The sequence below is a fragment of the Sapajus apella genome, unplaced genomic scaffold, assembly GCF_009761245.1.
Source record: "Sapajus apella isolate SASKATOON/1434 unplaced genomic scaffold, GSC_monkey_1.0 scaffold7, whole genome shotgun sequence".
NCBI lineage: Eukaryota > Metazoa > Chordata > Mammalia > Primates > Cebidae > Sapajus > Sapajus apella.
Genome location: NW_022436947.1, coordinates 43,560,542 through 43,578,459, shown reverse-complemented (window position 1 = coordinate 43,578,459; position 17,918 = coordinate 43,560,542). Strand labels below are relative to the sequence as shown.

At 35.2% G+C, this 17,918-nt stretch overlaps 1 protein-coding gene across 6 annotated transcripts in view; it reads left to right on the top strand.

The window, feature by feature from the left end:
• PCLO (piccolo presynaptic cytomatrix protein) overlaps positions 1-7,944 on the top strand; it is a 416,914-nt gene extending 408,970 nt beyond the window's left edge. For all 6 annotated transcript variants that reach the window (XM_032276463.1, XM_032276460.1, XM_032276462.1 and 3 more), the window contains 3 exons: positions 322-456; positions 1,093-1,238; positions 3,199-7,944. In XM_032276463.1, the coding sequence (XP_032132354.1) occupies positions 322-456; positions 1,093-1,238; positions 3,199-3,339 (422 nt within the window). In that variant the 3' untranslated portion in view covers positions 3,340-7,944. The remainder of the gene's footprint in view (positions 1-321; positions 457-1,092; positions 1,239-3,198) is intronic.
• Positions 7,945-17,918: the final 9,974 nt, after the last annotated feature.

Below are 17,918 nucleotides of genomic sequence, written 5' to 3'. Positions count from 1 at the left end.
ATACCTCCCTTTTTACTAAGATATTGTTACATTTAACACGCTTTGATATGAGCATCTGTGTATTTATTAGTCTACCCATAAGATTGTTCACTCTTTATGGGCATTAACAGCTTGGACTGTATTTTATTCATCTGTGAATAAATGAATCTGTGATAAATTTTGTGTATTTTATTCATTTGTGAATGAATACAACAAGATATTTAGCACTTAGGATATCATAAGATATTTAGCACTTGATAAACAGTAAATGAATGAATATTGAACTAAACATTTCATATATGGCATTACATGCTTCCTTATATTTTTATTAAATCCTGCCAGCTAAAACTCAGGTAATGGGAGAAATCAAGATTGCGCTGAAGAAGGAAATGAAAACAGATGGCGAACAACTAATAGTTGAAATTCTCCAATGCAGAAATATTACATACAAATTTAAGTCTCCTGATCATCTACCAGGTATCTAATTTTATTATACTCATCAATTAAATATAATTAGAATTTATTAGGAATGTGTCTTAAATGTTCCCGAAAATGTTAACTAAAATTTGAACTGTACACCAAACATGTCAGAAAAAAAGAACTGATTAACAAATGCAGCAAGTTGTTTTCTTTCAGCTTTTAGCTAGACATTTTAACACACAAATTACAGTGTTATATTTATTAGACAACAGGAAAACAAATTTAAATTGTTAACAAAATAGATAGATCAGCTAGGTGTGGTAGCTCCTGCCTATAGTCTCCACTATGTAGAAGACTGAAGCAGAAAGATCACCTGAGCCCAGGAGTTTGAAGTTAAGTGAGTTATCTGGCTACTGCATTCCAGTCTGGTGACAGAGTAAGACCCTGTCTCAAAAAAAGAAAAAAGAGAAAGAAAAAGAAAGAAAGAAGAAAGAAAAAAGAAAGAAAGAAAGAAAGAAAGGGAGAAAGAAAATAGACATATCTTGTAATCATTTTATGTTTTTGAAACTAATTTTATACAAATCTGTTGGCTTTGTGTAAAATGTAGAAAGAACTTTCAGTATACAGTTAAAATTCCTTCAGTAGAAATATATATGATTGATGGAATTTAATGGACTAAATTCTTATTTTCAGATTTATATGTGAAAATATATGTGATGAATATTTCTACCCAAAAAAAGGTGATCAAGAAAAAAACAAGAGTATGCAGACATGATCGAGAGCCTTCATTCAATGAAACTTTTCGATTCAGTCTAAGTCCTGCAGGACATTCTCTTCAGGTAACTTTGTATTATGTAGTTAATATTTAACTACATAATAAAAAACCTCATTCATATTGTATTTATTTTTATTCAATTATTCAATATTTACATACTGATCATACACTATATGACATTTGATAAATTAATTAATTTTTAGCAGTATCACCCCAGGAATCTTTTAGAATTCCATATCTCACTCACCCCATCCCATCAGCTGCTAAGCCTTCTCTACTCTGTCTGCAGAGTTTATTTTACATAGATTTCTCTTACGTCCATGTTCACTGCCACTAAATCTCTTTGGGCTCCCCTCTTTGTTATTCAAATCATTTCATCTGTTTACCTGGCTAACTTGTTATTTATGTCTTATCCCTTTAGTTCATGTCATCACAGTACTTGCCAGAGTTATCTTTTAAAACCCTAGTTAGTTTACATGATTCTGGTTAGTTTACTTTAAAGCTCTTCAATTACTCACCATTATCTTGAATCATTCAGATTCCTCCAAAGTGAGTTTTAATTGTATTGACTATCTCAGCTCCTCCGATACTTTTCCACTCAATACTCCAGTCACAATAGACTCTTTTCAAGTCATGTTAAGCCTCCAATCCTTTGCTCCTATTTTTCCTCCCCTTCAAATCTCCTTTTCCAACTCTCCTCATCTATCACAATACTCCACATCTTTCATCCCCTGACTGATGACCCTGGGTATAATTCATCACACCTTATTCACAAAACATTTTGCTTCTGTGATTAGGCTATCACTTCCCAGTCTGTCTTGTGACAACAATTGCTGTACTTACCTGTCACTGGTTCTATGCTATCAGTTTCTCTAGGGCAAGGGCTAATATTCATTGCCTACAGCCTAGCACAATGCTTTGCACGTAGTATGTATTCAGTAGATAGAGAGACGAGGAATGAAAGTAGAAATGGGGGAAAGAGAAAAGAGAAAAAAATACAGAAAGAAACCATGGTACGGGAAATTCAAGGTTTGAATTAGAAACAAAGACAAAAGATATTACAAAGCAAAAATGTATTGAGTAGATTAACTGATATTAGACTGGAAAGGAATAAAAAAATCAAATGACACTCTGAAGTCTGTGTCAACAAACGTATTATTTCACAGAGATTATGTAGTCAGGGAATTTGGAGTAAAGAAAGATCAAGTTTGTCTGAAATGAATTTCATAAGAAGGCAGAGATTCAAGTGAAAATATACAATGTCATTTGAAATCCCCAAACCAGACACTAGAAGAGATATTCATATCTGGAAGTACAAATTTTGAAGTCAGAAACAAAAAAGTTACGTTTTAGCCAGGAATAAGGGTTAATTGTATAACCGAAGGAGATTCTGAAGAGAAAAAGATAATAAAATTATCAAGGATTAATGCTTAGCTCCACTGAATGCTCTCTCTCTCTTTCTTTCAACTTATTTCTAAAAGGAAAAACAAACATCTAGTTTGAGATTCTGTGTGATATGTTTTGCATGTGACTTCAGAAAACAGTTTGGGAGTACATACTATAGTAAAATCGCCAGAAAATTTAACACTAAATAAAAATAATGCTCTGTGAACTTCTATTTATTTATTCAGAATTCAGTTAATCTTGTATTTGATTTCGCTTTTTATAAACTAGTAAAAAATTATTTGGCAAAGTTATTTTGTGAAACTCTCCATCAGTTTAAGCATAAACTTGGTTAGACTTAGCTGGTTACACATTTTACCTAATATTCTCACATTCTTCAGAATGTGTCTTTTCCTTTGCAGAATAATACAAATGTTGATGTGAATTAATTTATATTACATGCAAATCTTTTGAGAACATCTTGACTATTAGTTTTCCTACAAGTATTCCTGCTACTTCTACTCGCCATCACCCTCTTTTGTGCTATTTCTTTGATGATTAAATGTCCTTTAAAAAGGTTGAAATTTATACACTCATATGTGTATAAATTAAATATATTTATTTTTGACTATTTTTTCTAGATTTTACTTTTCTCCAATGGAGGAAAGTTTATGAAAAAGACGTTGATTGGTGAAGCCTGTATCTGGCTTGACAAAGTGGATCTCAGAAAAAGAATAGTCAACTGGCACAAACTTTTGGTCAGTCCTACTCAAACACATTGAAGAAACATGTCTTCTCAGGGTATAGAAGCTGCTCTAAATAGCCTCACATCAAGACTATAGTTGGATACAATTGTACTAAGCTAAGTTTTGAGAGGCAACATAAGAGTGGGAACAACTGGCAAAATCATAGTTAACACCTTGTACATTTATTGTTGTGGACCATACAAAGACATTCAGTTGAAAAAGTTCACATATTGAAAACAAAAAGGAATGGAGTTCTGAGACCTTGGATTTCCCATAGCTGTGAAAAGAAACTGTGGAAGAAATTTTGATTACTTAAGGCAGAAATCTTTGAGCAGAGTTGAGCTATAGCTTAAGACAGAGGCGCAAAGATTAATGCGGTTTCCAGTGCAGCACAAAGGTAATTCTTTATGCAAAGAAGCCTTGGTTGAAAGGAAAGAACTGATGTAACAAATCTGTTTTCAAAACTTCAAAAATCTTCCTTCATCGTCTTCTATTGAGACAACTGGCTGCTTTCAGCTTCTGACATAAGACACACCTACAATATGTGTTCAGGACCGGAAGTGAGGTGGCTGTGTTCTTAGGGAAAATGGAATAGGAGATGTAGAAATCGTGGCTTTAGGGCACATTTTTCCAGTTTTCTCTGTGTATAAATGTTACAAGGGTATACAACACTGACTTTGAATCCATGTGGTAAAAACGCATTTGTTTCAGTATAATTTGAAATAATGTAGAGTGAAGATAATACTAGGTAGAAATAAAATTGAATTTATCTAGATATAAAACTATGACTGGCTAATGAAGAAAAATGTTGGCCCATACAATATTGGAATTTTGATTGAAACCATCAAAATCTTCATAATTTGCCATTAACCCAAGACATCTTCAATCTATGTACCAAAGGACCTAAAGTAAACTGATATGTTCTAGGAAGCATGACATTGTATTCTTTGTGAAACTGCAAATAAATGTATTATCCTACACATTTCTTTTCTCTTGAGATGCATTGACAGAGAAAGAATATTCTTTCTCTGGCAAACAAACCATATTAATCTTGTGACATTGATTAATTAAATGGGTATAATTTCCTCATTTCATAATATTTTACCCTTTTTTTCTTAATGAGTTAATTCATTTACTGACTGTATCATGAAAACCTGACACCAAACTCCAGTTCTCTCTAGTGCTCTATTTTCTTACTTTATTGACAATATCACAGTGATCGAGTTCATCAATGTTGAGAAAATACGTGATAAGTCAACATTTACCTGAGGTTAAAATATACTTTGAACTATTTTAATAATAATGAATAAAACAACTAATGTTCAACTCTTAAAATGAAGCACCCTCTTCTCTATCAGCATTATTCATTAAGAAAGTAACGTGAAGTTGTGGAAAACACACTCAGCAGGGAGTAAAAGCCTGGCTTCTGGTCTTAGTTCTGCCACTGACTATGTCACCTTGCACATGTCACTTAAACTCACTTTACCCCAGTTTTCTCATCTGTAGGATAAAAATAATTATATATTCTTAACCTTCCAAATGAGATGTTGGGATGATAAATCAATGATCTATGAAAGATGAAAGCACATTTCCAAATATAGTTTTATACAGAGAAGTAAGGAATAATTATTACATAGCTTTTTAATTCTGAAATTTTATATGTGAAAAATATCGTCTAAACCAATGACAAGGATTGACATGGACAAAAGCAGTAAATTAGCTACAAAGCTTATTTTTTATTTAAAATATAAACTTTAACCTGAAAAAAGGTGAAGAATTACATGAAAATGATTTGCAAATTTTGTTATCCTAAATTAAATGAATAATATTGGTCTCACCCTATTCTTATATTCTACCCAAAATAAATCAAATTGCTTCTTAGAGCATTCTGGGCTTAAAACCTGTTGCTTTATTCAAGGGCGAAGTGTTAACGGGATTAGAGAAAACTATCTCTAGAGGTTGGATATTGAATTTTCTCATTTTAAAGAAAAATGCTTTAAATTTGAGAGGAATGTAAAGCAATAAAAATAACAGAATTTCTAATATAGCCCAGGCCACATATATATGTCACATATATATATGTAACTTCATATATATATATATATATATATATATGACTTCAGAATATAATTCCCTCTTCCCCAAACTGAGAAAGATAACCATAACTTTTCTTTCCTCTATTTTTTAATCCCCCCCCACTGAAAATGCAATGTCATTTACCATTGACATTGCTCTAAAATGAGCATGGGAGACAGGAATCATGAAAGATATTATATTACTAAGATTTTATTTTTAGAGACTATTAGATCTGCTGATGGTTGCCATGGATATTTCCAGCAGAAGCTAGCACTTGAAGAAGCCTATAATCATCACTCATAATTGGGGAAGAAAAGGTCCAAGAAGATCTCCTTCTGACATAAAAATCTTCTGATATTTGCCCTTAAAAGAAAACCCTGACTCATCTCTGATCCTCTTTTGCAGCCACTTATATCCAGAGGTGTGCATGAGAGTTTGTATGACCAGTTAGCTTTCTTCATTCCAGTTGCAGTTTTTTTTAGAATAATATAAATGGAGGGATCGCCAAAACAAAGATTATCTCTTTGGTAGCTATTTAACCTGAAAGAGTAGGAGTCTCTCCATTATAGAAGTCCCTCCGTTCCAAGGAACTAGTGATGGGGCTAGGTCAATCAGCAGAGTTGACAACAGGGCTTCTTTTTGTGCACCAGCATTCCCCTTCAGAGAGCATAAGATCCTGCCAGTGTGCCAAGTTTGCAGCTGACCAAACTTCTAGATTGTACTGGAATTATTCTATGCAACACTGATTCTTATACGAATGCATTTCTTCTGAATGATGTTGACTTCCCTTCTTAAAACAAAACTGTTTCTTTTTTATTGCAAATAGGGCTCTTGGTGTTTTTTACTTTTTTGTACATATCACAGTACATGGTTTTCCATTCTTTCATTTATTTCATTTTATTGGAATTGACTTTTTTTTATTCTAATACTGACAGAGTTTGTAATCTCTATAGAATACGTGATTAATCCAATTATAACATTTTTATCTTGAAGAGCATCTCAGTTTTTCCCACAGTTTCATTGAGTCATCAGAGACTGATGTTGCTTTTTAATTTAAAATTTGGTCCTAAAGAAACTTTCAGCTGTGGAAACAAAAGCACAGAGTGAATTTTTACAAAAGACGGGGAATATAGAATAGTCATTACAGACACAAATAACCCTAGTAGCAAGAAGTTGGTGTTTTCCCTGTTTTTTCTTAAGTTTAAGGAGATTTTTGGTGACTCTGAGCTTTTTATTTATATTTCATTTTAAAAGAACAATACCACGACTAAGGGGCATCAATTGTCTTTACTCCTTAATATTGCCCATATTTTAATAAATTACACTAATTAAATGCATATTTTCAGCATGCCAGTGGAATTAATTTTGTGGATCACACACATTTAAATAGTCATATTGTGGGAATATTATAGCTGGTAACCAGCTGATATTGATTCTTATTATAGGAACGACTGTCATGATAGTGGTGGTAGCAGTAGTGATATTAGCGGTGGTGGTGATGTGAAGTAAAATAAAATTATATTATATTGTGCCCAATTTATTAGAAATTATTTGATCAATGCTTCATTTCCTTAAAATATCATAAAGATGTTTATAGTATTTTTTTACTTTATTTAAATCATAACTAACAATATTTTTAAAAACTTATTTTCATTGCTACAATGTCAAATATTCCAAAATCAGCCAACTACAGCTATGTATGTGTTTATAACTATATGTGTGACAGAAGTGATCTTCCTTCCCTCTTTTTGAGCTTGAAATGAAAGTGAAAGAAAACTCAATGAATAATTATGAGCTATTTATTTAATAATCACTTGCCTTGGGTGTAATACAATAATGAATGAGTGAAACAAATATTCTCATTAAATATGACACAATGATGTTTTCTGTATGTTTCATGTTCTATTATTAAAGGTATCCACAAAACCAAAATCATTTAATCAAATTCTTTATCTGATAGGTAGATTGAGATCATTTTCTTAATTCATCACCTTGTACATAAGTATACATTTGGTAAAGTAGACAAAGTTGAAACATTAATTTCATTTGGCATTTAGCATGTGAATATGACTATTGTTTGATTGTGTCTGTATATTTGTTCAGTGATGTGCTCAGGTGCTCCCACTACTGATTAATGTGTGTGCTAATAACCTAACAACACATATGAGGTTTAAGAAAAAATTTTCTTGTCTGAAAAAATAAAAACCTTAATAAAACTGATTTTGAAATAAAAACTAAAGTACTTGAAGATATGTCTTGTTTCTGACTATATGTTGCATGCCATGTTGGTGATTTGCTAATGTGTTCTTTTTTGTTTTACCCAAATCCCTTTGGAAAATCTAATGAACAAATGCAAATTCTTGGACTAAGGACTGTATAAATTGACCTGAAAATACATAAGAATTGTATTTAAAAAATGCTTGTAAATCTGTCTTGAGTTTTATTCTATGTAAAAATAAGTCTTGGTTTTGTGATTGTATACAAGATGTATCTTGATAACTTATGTAAATTGTGCCGTATAAAGGCTGTTGCCTCAGCCTTACTAATAAATATTGAAAATATCAATTTCGATTTCTTCTGTTTATCAACTTGATAAATTAATACTTAATATAAAATAAAACTTTTCAGAACATCTTCTCTGAAAATTGTATCATAAATATATTCACTCATCCAGTTTTAAAATTGTATTTTAAATGTAGCAGAGATACAGAAAACAGAATTAAACAAATGCATAGCTTCATAAAGGATTGTATGTCAGACATTCTTATAACCACTAACCAGGTCAAAAAATTGAACTTTGCCAGCTATCTCATAAGTCTTCCATTTAACTCATCTCTATCACAATGCTCCCACCCTTCTAAATGTAACACTATCCTGATTTAATGATAATCATTTATCAATTTGTTACACTGCCCACAAAACATTAGTGTAGTTGTCCTGTTCTATTTTTCATATTTTTCCAAGCTTCTTTTAATGTGCATGTCCTCCTCCCCCTCACTTCTTTTTCAGTGAATCTCCTTTAAAAAAAAAACAAACCTTGGTCTTTGTACTTGTAGGATTCCTCAGAAACTGGGTTTTGCTCACTGCATGCTATAGGGTAATTAACACATTTCTCTGCCTCTGTGTTACTTGTACATTGGTATTTTTCTCTATTTGCTTGATCCAGTTGATGTTCAATCTCTTTGTCACAAGTTGATCTTGTATTCTCGGATTGGGAGGCACATGATGTCTGGTGGTCTCTTACTTTGTCCTGTTTGTGGTCACTGATGCTCAATCCCTAGAATAGATTTATTAATTAATTAAATGCTTCAAAATGATATTACATGTCAATCATTATTTCTCCTTGAAATATTTAAAAAAAGATAAACTTCTTTTCAATCAATATTTGGTAACCCCATGGTACAGTCTGTACAGGAAAGCTGGATAAAGGCAGAGAAAGCTGAACGATTTCCCTTTATCTGTTCACCATATTTCAAAATAATGGATAGTTCCCTACCATCCTCCAAAAATAACCAGTTTCTTTTTGTTTTTATTTTTAGTGTCATTATCAAACCAAAGATTGAAACATATTTAATATGTTTTAATTCTTTGAAGCTATTATTTATATTAATGCTCGGATTTGTCTTTTTTGGCCAGTTGGAGCATGTCTGAGTGAGCTTACATGTTTACTATATTCTTTGATACTCTCTTGCTATACCAAGTAAGTTATCTATCATTCTTTAACCTTAAAACAGTGTAAAAAATTAGTTGATTTAAATTTTTGTTTTTTAATCTATTCATCTCTCTACAAAAATTAATTTAGGAATGTATTGACACTGATCAAATTTTATCTAATATAGTCCTGATAAACTTTTAAGGGCATTCTTAAGTGAAGTATATCTTGGAGTGTTTTTTAAAGATGATGCCAGATCTCAAGAGTTATAAATAGATGAATGATTAATGAGTTTGACTTTTTGACCATTTATATTCTAGGTATTAAAAGCTGAAAATGCCTCAAGCCTACAGTCTAAAGATCTTGAAGACTGAGACAAAATAGTTATCTATTAAAAGATAATGATAAAGCTGTAATTGCATAAATGTTGAAATCTTTCCTTCCTGTATACCTAACAATTCCAAACAAATTTCATTTTTTAATTTTGATATTTTTACTTTTTGTATTATTTTTTATTTCATTTATGAAATGAAGAACAATTTCACGGACTTTATATGAGAAAATATTCTTCCAAAATTTGATTATTTGATAAGATTAATAAAATGAACAAATCCATGCCAATTAAAAGAGAAAACCAAGTTACCCTAATTTGATATGAGAAATTTTCACAAATGTCAAGATATCTACCAAGAACTGAACAAAACCAGTCCAGCAATGAATAAAAATAACAATCATGATCAAGTTAAATTATACTATTTACATAAGAATATTTTAATATTGGGAAATCAATTAATGAAGTCTACCACATTAATATACTAAAGTATAAGACTCATAAGATACTGATATATATTTGATGAAATTCAAAATTTATTCGTAATAAAAACTTTATAGCACTCTTGGAATGGAACAGTACTCTTTAAATCTAATTAATTTTATCTATGTAAAACACTTGTTGTTAATGGCTTTTATTTTGAGACCAGAAATAAAACAAGTGTGCCATCATTTCTAGTTAATATTGTATCATTTCTATTTAATATTGTATCATCAAAGATCTGTCATGTATCAAGGCAAGAAAAAACACAAATAAATGAACAAGAAGTATAGAAAAGGAAAGAAAATTATAATTATTTGTAGATTATATGTATTTATGCATAGAAAATCCACACTCAACAATTTTCTTTAGAATATACAAGAGGATTTGTCAATTAGATATAAATGAAATTTTTAGAATATCATTTTTATTAGCATCAAATGTATCAGATGCTTAGGAATAAGTTAACAAAGAAGTTCAAGACTTCTACAAAGAATATTGTTAATATATAAATAAGACCTAAATACCATGTTCATTGATTGAAAAAACTGAATACTATAGTGATACTCAACTCTTCCCAAATCACAAATGCAGATATTCAATGCAACCACATTTTAAAATATATGTGGAATTTCACAAGAAGATTACAAATTTATGTAGATGCCCCAAATGCCAAGAAAGTCAAAGCATACTTGAAGAGAAAGAACAAGATTGAAAACTATTTTCTAATAGTTATGAAGACTCATGAAAGTACACAAGTTATACTCTAGACAGTCCTAAAAAAATTTTTTTAAAGTACCGAAGTTAAAAGAGCATACTACCAACACAGGATAGGTAAATTGAACAATAGAACGCAATAATGAGACCGGCAAACTAACATATAGAGAAAGTAAAATAGATTTGCAATAAAATCATGAACTTTTAATAAATAGTGTGGGTCCATTAACTACTTGAAAAAAATAAAACTGGATCTTATCTCACACAATTAGCAAAAATAAATGCATTTAATTATAAAACTTCATTGTGAAAGTCAAATTTACAAAACATTTAGAGGATAGTATAGAAAAAACTTTATAAACTTGGATTATAAAAATTCTTAAGACAAAAAATACAATCAAAAGGCAAACCTGATAAATGCAACTACATAAAGACTTCTGTTTCTCATATATTATAAAAAGATTGATAAGGGAAGACACAAAATTCAGAAAGATTTTTGCTATCTAAAACAATTTTAAAAGGGCTACTATCAAGAATACATAACTCAGAGGACAAAGAAATTTAAATGGTTAATAAACATGCATGGATGCCCAACCTCATTAGTTTCAGGTTACTTCTAGTTTAAACTACAATGAGACATCATATGCACATTATATTGGTAAAAAATATATTCCAGGGAGACAAATGTTGGCAATATATTAATAATTCTCATGTAAATATAAACTGATATAAGCATAAATTGGTACAACCAGCAAAAGACTAGGAGTTAGGGGCACAATCTTCCTTGATGACTGCATTTTAAAGGAACAGCTCCATCGTCCTTGAGAAAGATCATCTTGGTCTATAAAACTGACTTGAGGCAGCCTTTGCGTCTGCAAGCCTGTCTATTCTTTCTCCAAAAGCATTCCTGAGATGAGCTGTCACTGAACTTAGGGATGATGTTGCCGTCACCAATTGATTCCTGTTGGCTGAAGGACTCCCTGTGACCTTCCATGAAGCATATCATGTGATGGGGCTTCTAGCCCTACATGTGAAACATTCCATCAGGCCCACATTCTTGAGCCTGTTGCTTCTGCCAGGCAACCCAAGCATTTGCACTTCGCTCAGCCAGGGCCATCACTTATTCCTAGTTTCTAAGATCCACTCTTAGCAGAAAGTTTGTTCTGTATTCTGGGGTCCTTACCAGAGTGTAAAATCAAATGTCTCAAAAAATGTTCTGCCAAGTCCATTGTTCTTATTCAGTCTTTCACTCTGGCCTCCTTGATCACGCACCCTCAAACCCAGGGGTAATCCCATGGCTACTGTTTGTCCATTGTAGCATATTCTTGAAGCTCCTTCAGTTTATAAACTCATTTGTCCCTTATCAGCCCAGCATGTTTCCAGTTAGATTGTGCTAGGATTCAGTCATAGTTTCAGCTGTGTAATCAGGACAGGCAGGAGGGGCAACTCTTGAGAAGGGCACCTGTGATCTTGCAAAGGTGAGGCTGCTCTGCAGAGATTTCCTTCCGGGTAGCAGTGCTAGCTCTCACTAGGGAGGGACGGCTTTCTTTCTTTTGCAAATTCTGAGGGTCAGAGGGGTCTGAAAAGCCACAATTCTCAGGGATATTTCAAAGTAAAAATTGCACTGGAAGGCAAAGAAGACTCTTCAAAGCTTCTAAAACAGGAGAGAGGTCGTCTGAGCTCAACTCTACTGAAACAAAAGGAAGGAGGAATTTTCAGAGCTGGGGTAAGCTACTGGAAAAATGCTGGAGGACATGGGGTGGGGGTTGAGCAGTTCATTAGTGAACTGTGCCAATCCTGAGTTTGCAAATTTTTTTTTTCAATTATTAGGCCATCCTTGTTTGCTAATTGGTGCCTATAAATGTTAGACTCCCATTCTCACACAGAAATTGAAATTTAGGTGCACTATCTTTCCTCAAAATTACATGTCAAAAGAATGGCTTCTAAGCACTTGAGAAAGACCTTCCTGGATTATAAAATTAGCAAGAGGCTTTTAAAAGGATTTACATCTCAAAGGTCTCTTTGTGTAATTTGCTTCTTAAAGGCAAATACTGGAGATAAGGTAGCAAAATCTACTTTATATTTTTGGTCTTAACTATACCAACCTAATTAGAATTTCCTGTATCTAAAATGAGTCCTTAGCCAGGCGCGGTGGCTCATGCCTGTAATCCTAGCACTTTGTAAAAAATTACAGGTTTTCTAAAGCAAATGCTCTAATGAGAGGAGCTCAGGGGTTTAAGGTCATCTCGGTCAGCGTTTACTCAGGTGTTCCAATTTTATCTGGTAGGGTTCCAGGGATCCTAACCACAGCCCTAACCTTACCAGAAACCTGTCCTGTCTTTGCTGAACATTCAAGTGTCTCTGGAAATCAGCAATTCTCACTATGAAATCCTGGGTCTGTTTCTCTACAACTATCAGCTCTTCCATTGCAGGAAGAGTAAGGGCTTCTCCCTAAACTACCGTAAAGGGCCTCTGGCTATCACACCTAACTTTACGGATTTGTCAGCTGCCCTCAATTTATCATTATACGTCCCTGAAGCATCAATTCAACTTAGAAGTTCTGCTGTCCTTCAGGCGTTGTTCAATCTGTCTTTTTTGTTTTGTTTTTTGACCACCAGGGTTTATTGTTTCAGTAACAGCGGCCACGCCCTGGAGCGGTGGCCTGCGCCCCTGGAGATCTCGCAGCCCCTTGGGTTGGGGGCGGGGCCCGGCGGGACTTGGGATGGGGGCATCTCCTGTGCCCAAGCAGGGTGGACCCTGGGGCCCGCAGGCGGGAGATGAGTCCTGCGGCCACAGTGGCCCCCAGCACCAGCAGCAGCCGGAGGCTCAGCGGGCGCGCTCGCCGCTCCAGGTGGAAGGTGAGCCAGTACAGGAGCAGAGGCTGTGCCGCCGCCACCGCCATGGGCAGGTACATGCGTAGCTGGTTCCGGGCCTCATGCCCCGGGACCCCCTCGGCCGCTGCCTTTGCCAGGATCTTCAGCCGCAGGGTCCGGATCTGTGTCTTTCAGATGCATTAATCATCACAGCAAGAACATTCCTCTCCCTGGGGACTTTTCCTAAGTAATAAGGGCTGACACCTTATTCAGAAACTATGTATGCTTCGCACTTCAGATGATGTCTTTCCTTTTTAAGTGTTCAATATTCTTTATTCGATATTACACATACACCACATTAAAATGCCTTTCAATAAATACAAGGAACCTTTTTTTTTTTTTTTTTTTTTTTTTCTTTTCCCCCCAGAGTCTGGCTCTGTTGCCCAGGCTGGAAGGCAGTGGCACACGATCTTGGTTCACCGAAACCTCCACCTCCTGGGTTCAAGCGATTCTCCTGACTCAGCCTGCTGAGTTGCTGGGATTACAGGCGCCTGACAACATGCCAGGCTAATTTTTATATTTTTAGTAGAAATGGGGTTTTTACCATATTGGCCAGGCTGGTCTTGATCTCCTGACATCAAGTGATCTACCCACCTCGGCCTCCCAAAGTGCTAGGATTACAGGCATGAGCTACCGCGCCTGGCTAAGGAATCATGTTAGATACAGGAAATTCTGATTAGTTTGGCATAGTTAAGACCAAAAATATAAAGTAGATATTGCTACCTTATCTCCAGTATTTGCCTTTAAGAAGCAAATAACACAAAACACAGACCAGTCTTGCTTGGTTCTGAAATGGGGGATTTCCCCAGCATTTAAATATAGTCACATAGCCAGTTATATTCATCTAAATATAAAACAAATCTTTAATAGGTTTTAAGATGGCATGCACCATCTTTGTGGAAAGCTGAACATTACTAATAAAATCAATTCATACCTTTAGAGGAAGAAAACAGTGATAGCATTTACTGCACATTCAAAAAAACAAACATTTATTTAACCACAAGCCAGTCTTAGTTAAGTCAGGACTGCCCAAGAAAAATATTATGTCAGTCATTCCTGATCAGAATTCTGATGTATGAGATCTATTAAATCGTGGTACACATAAAAAAAGTCTTTAGACAATTTTGCTTTGTAATAAAAAGGCAGTGGCCAATTATTACTCATTAGTAGCTTTTCTGAGATAAGCTATCAAACCTGTATTTTCTTCCTTCTTAATGCCGATGAAGATAATTTTTGATCCAGGGATGTACTTCTTGGGACTCTCCAGTGTATCCTCTCCCCAGGTGATGCCTTTGTTCTTATTGACATCTGTCTAAGAAAATCCAGTGGGCTAACCTGTCATCCACCCCAAAAGACTGTGGATATTTGGCCCAGTCTTGTGTTTGCCTCCCTTTCCATGGTGTGGCACTGAAGACACTTTTTTTTTCAATTGCACAAAAATATTGTAATCAAAAAAAACCTGGAAATATCACTAAAATTTCAAACTCAGGAGAAGTAGGCAATTAATTTAGAGATTGAGTCAGCATTTGACTTTGGGGAAAAGAGGAGATAAGAATTAGAGGGGAAAGGACCAGAAGATTAGCTATGAGTTACTCTCAGGAAATCTTTTGTTTGGGGAAGAAGTTTAGAGCGTGCTTATTATATTGCTGAAAATATACACAGGTAGATATGCAATATATCTGCCATGCAGAGACCAATGATGCAGTTCTGAGATATAACCTATCCAATTCCAAGCCATGGAGATTCTGCATACATGCACACATACACGCATGCAAACACACACAAGTTATGTAGCATTTGAAGATACAAAAATGACTTTAAAGCCCTTTAAGATAGCATCCAAAACGTGAAGCACTTAGGGGTAAATGTAACAAAAGGTGTGTAAGAATTCTGTAATGACCGCTAAAACATTACTGAGAGAAACAAAGCCTAAATAAATGGAAATACATAGAATGCCTGTGGATTGAAAGACAATATTATAACATTGTCAGTTCTCTCCAAATTTAGCTGTAAATGCAATGCAATTTCATTCCAAATCACAGCAGGTTATTAAAAGTAAAAATTGACTACTTGATTCTCAAATATATATGGAAATTCAGTGAACATACAATAGCCAAAAGGATGGTGAAAATGAAAAAAAAAAAAAGTTGTGTTGCTGAGCACGCAGTGGGCTCACTGTCTGATGCACGTGGAGGCCTATCGGGAGCACGTCTGCCAGGAGCTCTCGACCTGCAAGAGGGTTCCAACTTGGATAGGGGGGTGCGCGGAAGACAAAGAATGATTGACAGATGGGGTCTGGAGGGTTGAAAAGCATATGCTTTACCAACAGCTTTATTCGTGCTCAGGGTCAGTATATATATCTTTTTTAGGTATGTGTCTACGTGAGACAAAGGGGTACAGAAAGTTTTAAAGTAGAAAAATCAACATCATAGGGTAAGAACAATGGAAAGGTCAGATACACAATTAACCGGAACAGGTAGTCACAGTATCTCATCTAGGGGCAAGTCATTTAATTAACCAGAACAGGTGGTCACACTGTCTCATCTAAGGGTAAGTCATTTATCTTCTAGAGAAAATCAGCAAAGTCGTAAAACATGACTTAGTAGAAAACTCAATTATTACATTCGTAAAACATGTCTTAGTAGAAAACTCAATTATCGTACACAATGCATCTCATGACTGCATGGCCATCTGGCAATTGCCCACAAGTTTAACTTTAACATAAGTCTTTCTCTGTTCCTGCTTTCCGATAGCTCGACTCCCTCAACTGGAGACACTGTATCTGGGCTCGAGCCCTCCGTATTGTGGGGCCCATTTTCGGGGGGCCTCACACGGGAGCATTCCCCACAAAGGCCAATGCAATGGCCCCAGCTTTTGAGAAAAGAAAAGCTTTCTTTCAAGTCAAGTGACAAGAAGAAAGGAGGAAATGCTCAAATCTGTCTCCCTGAGCTGGGGGGTGGGGTGGGTTTTATATGCACAGAGTAATGAGGCCATGATCTGATTGGACCTTGCAATGAGGGGATACCAGAGGCATGATCTCACTGGATCCTGCTGTGGGGTGATACCAGGACTCAATCTGATTGGATCCTGGATCCGGCCATGGACCATCTGCTTCTTAATTCAGTGCCATTCTTGGTCTGAGCATTTAGGTTCCACCTGTGGTTGCATGCTTGTTTCCTCTGTGCATTCTCTGGTTATGTGACCTTCAACCTGGGGGCCATGGTAATTGAAGAACGACTCACAACTTTGTTACATAAAAGCTGAACCACATTGGTCGGGTGCAGTTGCACTTGTAGAACTTACATTACGTAACTTCAAGATTGAATATAAACCCACAGTAATCAAGATAGTACTGTACTGGGGAAGAATTAAAGCAGATCAAAGTGGAGCAAAAGAGGATCCAGAAATAGTCTCACACATATATGGCCAAATGCTTTTTTTCAATGAATACTTCAAGACAATTCAACACAAAATTGTCTCTTTTTTTGAGACGGAGTTTCGCTCTTGTTACCCAGGCTAGAGTGCAATGGTGCGATCTCGGTTCACCGCAACCTCTGCCTCCTGTGTTCAAGCAATTTTCCTGCCTCAGCCTCCTGAGTAGCTGGGACTACAGGTGGGTGCCACCATGCCCAGCTGATTTTTGTATTTTTAGTAGAGACGGGGTTTCACCCTGTTGACCAGGATGGTCTCGATCTGTTGACCTCGTGATCCGCCCGCCTCGGCCTTCCAGAGTGCTGGGATTACAGGCCTGAGCCACCATGCCCGGCATCAACACAAAATTTTTTTAAAAAACATAATGGGGAAATAACTAAACATCCGTATTGGGAGAACAAACCCCATTCCCATCTCATGTCATACACAAAAATTATTCCAACATGAATTACAGGTCTCATCATAGACAATCAAATTATAAAGTGTCTACAAGAAAACCTAAGTAAATGTCTTTATGACTTTGGAGGTGAACATAAATTTGTTAGGAAAGCACCAGAAATCACTAGCCATAAAATTATTTGAAAACATGGTATCTAAAAAGTTATAAACTAGTTACAAGGTCAGGCTAGGTGGCTCACACCTGTAATTCCAGCACTTTGGGAGGCTGAAGTAGGTAGATCACTTGAGGTCAGGAATTTGAGACCAGCCTGGCCAACATGGTGCAACCCCATTTCTACAAAAAATACAAAAATTAGGCAGGCTTGGTGATACACACCTGTAATCCCAGCTACTTGGGGGGAGGCTGAGGCCAGAAAATTGCTTGAACCTGGGAAGCGGAGTCTGCAGTGAGTTGAGATAGTGCCGTTGCACTCTAGACTAGGCAACAGAGTAAGAATCTGTCTCAAAAAAAAAAAAAGAAAAAAAAAAAAGTTTAAAACTTCTGCTTCTCAAAAGACATTAAGACATTATTAAGAAACTTAGCATTTAACCCACAGACTGGGAGCAAATATTTATATTTATCTGACAAAGAAATTGTGTGAAGAAAATCTATTTT